The sequence below is a fragment of the Anomaloglossus baeobatrachus genome, chromosome 3 (genome assembly GCF_048569485.1).
Source record: "Anomaloglossus baeobatrachus isolate aAnoBae1 chromosome 3, aAnoBae1.hap1, whole genome shotgun sequence".
In the NCBI taxonomy this organism is placed as follows: Eukaryota; Metazoa; Chordata; class Amphibia; order Anura; family Aromobatidae; genus Anomaloglossus; species Anomaloglossus baeobatrachus.
The window spans coordinates 174,407,707-174,414,459 of record NC_134355.1 but is presented as its reverse complement, the minus strand read 5'-3'; the positions used below and the strand labels follow the sequence as shown (position 1 = coordinate 174,414,459).

Sequence of the window (6,753 nt, the reverse complement as noted above, 5' to 3'; positions counted from 1 at the left end):
TCTTCCCCATGACTTAACCATATTTTTCCTTTTATAAGATGCATCAGATTATAAAAACGCACCCCACATTTAGAGGGGGGAGCTTGGGGAAAAAAAAAAAAAAAAAAAAATAAAAAGGTAAAAAAAATTAAAAATGGGGTCTGTCATATAATCCGGTGTTGTCTTACCGGAGGGGGGCAGCAGTGGGGGTGGTGAAGCGGGGTCACAGGAGGCAGAGGTTGGGCTGCCAGCCGGGGCAAGTCTGTGGTGGCAGCAGCGGCGGGTCTGTGGTGACAGCAGCAGCGGGTGAGTGGTGGAGCAGGCCGATGCAGCGAGTATCCCAGTGTCTCCGCGGTCCCGGGTCAAACGATGGCGCCTGGAGAGGCGCATGCGCAGATGGAGCTCTCAACCCAGAGCTCCATCTGCACACGCGCAGACTCACGGAGCGGCACATGCACAGATGGAGCTCTCATCCAAGAGCTCCATCTGCGCACGCGCTGAATCTCGGCGCCATCATTTGAAACTGGGACCGCGGACACACTGGGACACCTGCCGCACAGCCACTCGCCAGCACAGAGTGGCAGCCAGCAGGCTGCACGCCCGCACACAGAAAGAGGCAGCCGGCCTCCAGGACAGAGAGGCAGCTGGCATAGACGGGCACCCAGCTGCCCGCACGCAGCCACAGGCACCTGATCACTGCACAGACAGCCTCCTGGTAAGCTATACTTGGATTTTAAGATCCACCCCTCATTTTCCTCCCAAGTTTTTGGGAGGAAAAGTGCGTCTTATAATCCGAAAAATTTGGTAAGTTAGTTACTCGTTGTGAATACCAGGAATAGTAGTTTGGGATTAGTTATGGATAATCCCAACACGAATAGTTACTATTCGCTCATCACTAAATCTAAATTATTGCTACAGGCAACCTGCTTCAACTAGTATTGTTCATATGGTCCATCACATTTAAAGGGAAAAAAAAAAAAAAAGACCCCATTTAGTTTAGAAGGTTGTTACTTTAAGAGTCTGTTGCTTGAGATTACATGGTAGTATTTGTAGTAAATCTGGTATTCAACAAGATTAGAGCACTGCTTCAATATCTGAAGAAATAGGCCTACCCAGCCGTAAAAAATGTCCAAACACATCCAGCTCCAAGCACATAAGAGCTGTTCAGTCAACAGAATGGTCATTGTGAACCTACCATATTTTAAAAGAAAGTAATTTTTATAAACAGAAATTTGTTTGGGCATCGTATTATAATAAACGGTGAAATAATAACAGTAATTGAAATGTAGAGATCTTCCCAGGTGGCCCATGTCCAAACAGTATGAATCAGATACTGGCCCTCTAATTCCAGAGGTCTATGATTTACTACAGCGTTTCAAATAAGACGTTAAAATAGGTGATGAGCTAATGAGAAATTTTGAGGCTGGGGTGCTCGGTAATCGTTTACAGAGTATAATTGAATTCAATGGGGAACTCAAGCGTCTTTTCAGAAAATCTTCCGGAAATGCTCGACTTCCCCATTGACTTCCATTATACTCCATAAGGCTTTGTTCACATGTCCTGTAATCATCAGTTAGAACGGTTCCTACAGAGATCCGTTGGCAAAATGATTTCTGCTGGATATATTTAGCATGAGAGTCTATTCAGAACAGATCTTTAAACAGATTGCTATTTATCTTCCATTTTAAACGGATCTTGTAACCATAAAAGCAAATCTGTTACAAATGCAAGTATAACAGATGACTAAATAGCAATTGGGTAACGGATCTGTTCTCCAAAAAAAAACGTATCCTGGCAGACATCAGTTATTAAACAATTAACTAAAAAGTTGTGTCTGCACAACTTTTTTTGCCAACAGATCTCTGCAGGATCCATTCTAACAGATAATTACAGGACATGTGAACTCAGCCTAAACAGGTAGCGAGCATCAAAAAGCGCATTACATTTATCAGTTCGCTCATCACTGGTTAAAACAGCAGCAAGGAACAGGGAGACCAGTCTTCTGGGCAGCTCCTGCTGTGTCTCGGCTTGATTTGTGTATAGGGAGAGACCTGTCAATAAAATCACAGAGACGCTGACGGGGACCTGCCCATATAACTGTTCTTCACATTCCCGCAGCACTTCAAACATGCCCATGCCCACAATAAGGAAATTCTGTTCCCAATTCAAGCTGCCTGTGACTTCGGCAGTAAAAATCACCCGATGTGATCCCTTACTCCATACTTCAATGGATAATATCTTATTGGGATGCAAAATGTAAAAAGTATTCAAAAAGAGATCTCAGCAGAAGAAAAATAAAACCTTCTTGATAGATATATATATATATATATATATATATATATATCTATCTATCTATCAAGAAGGTTTTATTTTTCTTCTGCTGAGATCTCTTTTTGAATGCTTAAAATCATAGCCTTTTAGATGCATACAAATGTGCGGAGAAAAAAAAATAAAATAAAATAGTAGTAGACAAATGTAATTATTGCTTTTGTAAGAATGAACGCAGCAAGGTATGGGGAGGCTGCAATCTGTCAAATCTGTTATGAATGCTTCAAAATTATTTTTGTCAAAATTTTATTCACAAAACTTATTTTTTTAAATTTTTTTTAGGATTAGAAAGGAGCTGAAAAACTTTATTTGCATGGGACAATAGCAGTTTCTCCAAAATATTTACATATCTGCATATTTATTAACACGCAATGTGCATCACAAAAACGTATGCATATTAGAAGAGACGGTGCCTCCCAGAGTCCTTGTTTGCAATACTTTTGCCACGTGCCCGAAATGTGCTGCTCTTTTTAAGGCAAAGAATATAAATGAATCATAAATTAAGATGTAAGCAATCAAATAAATAAGAAAATAGTCCATTATTAAGAATGGTACTGCAGAGCGGAAGAACATTCTGAAAACGTGATGAAAGGAAATTTGTGACTTTACCCCATTGTCCACAAACGCCTGCAGTAACTGCATAGAACATACAAGAGCAAAACCGTACAATATCTTATGCTCCAGAATTCTCAGCTATCTGAAGGCTCAGTCTAAACATAGGATATTGGAAGAACGTATAAAGTTCACACTTGTTATATGCATTCAAACAAAACACCACAATTTCTGAGGAAATTAAAAAGAACAAAAAGCGAGGACTCTTCACATTTGCTTTGCTGTAAAGTTATTATCTTGTAGAACAGGGTGTTTTTTTTAGTCAACAGTAAAAATGAGAAAAGTCTGTAATAACTGAATAGTAATATCACACCAAACACTAGTTTACACTTCGAACTCCTCAAGACTGAAGACGTCTGTACCAATGCTGGCGCCACGGTGGAGCAGGTCACAGATATCAGACGAGAAAAATCTGTCAATCTGTTTTAGACATTTCAAATTTGGTCATCATAATCTCCTGCATATCCAAAACACAAAAGGCAAGTTAAAATAATTCAGAGAATGAGATACGATATAGATTTTGCTACCAAAATCAGTATAACTTACCTCATCTGAGTCCAGCAATATTGGAAGTGCCCTGAGGAAAAACAAAGTGGATACAATTTAAGGATTTAAAAGGAACTTCAAACTATTATAATTTATTCAGAGTGCAGCAGTGTTCAGACAGGTCTCCTGAGACATGGGCCTCATGTCACTATGTAAAAGATATACAGACAATATGGGTGCCACAAGCTGACAGCCTCACATTTATTAGCCTGTATAGGCCTCACATAGGAGATCACCCTGTAAGGTAAGTACACGAGTACCATGAGCGGACAACCACATGTCATTTCTCAGCATGCATGGGCCTCATCTAGGTCACTAAGGGACCTACACACAAAGCAGCCCCTATGCGTGCTACGAGCAGACGACATAATTTCTCAGCATGCTTAGGCCTGAGGTAGATCATTATGTAAGGGAAGTAGAGACAGAACACCCCTGCGAGTACCACAAGCTAACAACCAATATCCTTTTGTCAGCATGCATGGGTCTCATCTAGATCTCTATATAGGGCCGGGCCACATGGGGGACTAATGCAATCCTCGCATGACACGTGGCTCTCGCTGGCAGCACAGCAGGAGCCGAATGTCATGCGAGTGTCACTGCGAATGAGGTCCTCTGATGCGATCGAACCTCAGCTGCAGGGGGCGGGCCGGCACTGAAGAGGGGAGGGAGGGATTTATCTCCCTCTCCTCCGTAGCCGGCTATTGCCATTCTCCCCCTGCACTCGCAGTACACCGGTGTACCGCGAGTGCAGTGCGATTTTTCTCACGCCCCAAAGACTTGAATGGGTGCGAGAGAAACCAGGATCACATTACAGTCGCAGCATGCTGTGATTGTTTTCTTGGTCCGATTAAGGCTGATAAAATAATCGCTCATGGGCACATGACACACAGCCTAATATTGGTCCGAGTGGAATGCGATGTTTTATCACATTGCACTCGCTCAGATTTTCATTCCATGTGTCTTAGGCTTAAGAGAAAAGCAAACAAGCTAACAACCACAAGTTACAGAAATTTCACAAAGTATTCTTCAAATCAAAAGGTCAATTCATTATCCCCTTGATTAATTTAGATAGTAAATCAACGGAAAAGTGTATTGTAGTTTCCGCAAGTGGATCATATTCAAGGTATTCTACAAAAGGCATAACACTTTACAGTATATTTTATACATTGACTTGCAGTCACTAAATAAGGATGATTATTCTTTTTTTTCTTCCCCACAGGAAAAAATGAATCCTGTACTCCCGAGTGATATGATGATAACAGAAGAACATGGCTTTTGAGGAGAGAAAAACAATGGAGCCATGGAAACACCAGGGAAAAAGAGAATAGTTGGGTTTACTTTGTTCAAGATATGCAGATTTTATAGCTCATCTGTAGATGAGCCAAAGAAAGAAAAATCATCAGCAATTTGTGCCACAGGTCAATTTCTGAGGCCAAAAATTCAGCAGCACGTGGATTTGATTTGTTCAGATCCAGAGATGTGAATATACAACAGTAAAGTTATTACAGAATGGTAATAAGCCATATTTTCCTCTATGATCATCACATGGCCAGGACAGAGATTCATCTATAGAAATAATGACTCTTAATGAATTAAATAAAGTAATGGTCATTATAAAAAAAAATAAAAGGATTGATACAAAGAATACAGAAAATGGTATAATTCTGCACTAGGCAATAAATGTGCTTTTTTCTGAAACCATCATATCCTTTCAAAGAAGTGAGTACTCATTACGATGTAACTCTTGAATTGTATTCTCAGTTATTAAATCGCTTTAATTAGTTATGTTGAAAAGAGAGTTTGCAATTGACTTTTTTTTTATTTTATTTGAATATTCTCCTGATATAACAGCTTGTATCTTACATAGTGTACAGCTGGTTTCCATAGAGCTTCCCCAGGTCCTGTACAGGTGTGCGCAGAAGTTAACTGCTCTTCTAGAATGTAACTCCTAATATTCATATTCCAGTGACCTCTCTTCAGACCATTTATTTCTATACAGCAGTTATCTGCCCATCTCCCTCTAAGCTCCTGACAATCTGCGGTTATAAATCTTGCAAAATCATTAGCCCCCCACCACTTGCAGGTTTCAAAGCATTTCTCCTAATCACTACGCTCACTGTCCTGAAAGAGCCATATACCTTATCAAATGCTCTGCTATCGCTATATTCAATATCAATATCGCTATATTGGCTGGGCCCTTCCCGGAGGGATATCTGGCTGGTTTCTGTGTTGAGACTCCTAACAGAGGCTCCACGGACCTTTTTGATTTGCATATTTCCCAGGGGGCAATGTACCTAGGCTTTCACTGTCTTGAGCGCCCTCGCTGGCTGCCGGCAGTGTTTTCTCTGGCTGGTCTCCCGGAGATCAGTGATTGTTTTGTTTTGTTGGTCTACTAGGCATTGCTCCAACCCAGCCAGAATCCTACTCCACACTGATGAGGGGCAATACCCCGAAACAGCTGTCTATGGATGGATACCTGGCCTTGGTATTTCCCTTGTCATATCTTTAAACTTGTCAAAAAGTTGGATATTGACTAAAAGTGCCACTTAATATGGTGGTTATGGTGGTCTCCTAAAAAGAGTCCCCCCTTGGCTGGGCCCTTCCCGGAGGGATATCTGGCTGGTTTCTGTGTTGACACTCCTAACAGAGGCTCCACGGACCTTTTTGATTTGCATATTTCCCAGGGGGCAATGTACCTAGGCTTTCACTGTCTTGAGCGCCCTCGTTGGCTGCCGGCAGTGTTTTCTCTGGCTGGTCTCCCCGAGATCAGTGATTGTTTTGTTTTATCGCTATATTCACACAGAGTGAAAACCGTGTACACTCAGAACAAGCCACTGATGGCTGAATGTGTTAAAGCAGGACTTGTTGAGCTGTCACTCAATATGTAGTGCCTGTGCTGCCAGAAACCAGGAAGTAAGGAGGCAGTAAAAACACTGCGGAGTTATGTGCAGCTCTAGAGACAACCTGACAATATCCCTTTAAAAAAGTGACATGGTGTACCTCCTGCTGAAATTACAGTCAATAATTGGGAGAGCCAAGCAAACATGCAACATTAATAGCCGACCCTAAAGAGCTTTGCAGTAATGACTTGCACCTATGGACTTTTAACATATTTTAGCTCTATTAATGTGCTGTTTGTAACATAATTAGTAGTTTAGAAAATATAACACCGCCCCGCCCCCCCCCAAATCAGAGCAAATTATCTCCATTTAGAAAAATTTCTACTAAAGGTCGGTTTCACACATTGAACAGTCAGACCTCAGCATCAGCAGACATAGTCAGCCATTG

At 41.4% G+C, this 6,753-nt stretch overlaps 1 protein-coding gene across 1 annotated transcript in view; it reads right to left on the bottom strand.

Moving 5' to 3' along the window:
• Nucleotides 1-2,338: 2,338 nt before the first annotated feature.
• Nucleotides 2,339-6,753, bottom strand: part of TMEM87B (transmembrane protein 87B) — a 101,621-nt gene continuing 97,206 nt past the window's right edge. The window contains exons 19-20 of the mRNA XM_075339590.1: nt 3,466-3,496; nt 2,339-3,376 (exon numbers count right to left, since the gene is read on the bottom strand). Coding sequence (XP_075195705.1) covers nt 3,335-3,376; nt 3,466-3,496 — 73 coding nt within the window. The 3' untranslated portion in view covers nt 2,339-3,334. The remainder of the gene's footprint in view (nt 3,377-3,465; nt 3,497-6,753) is intronic.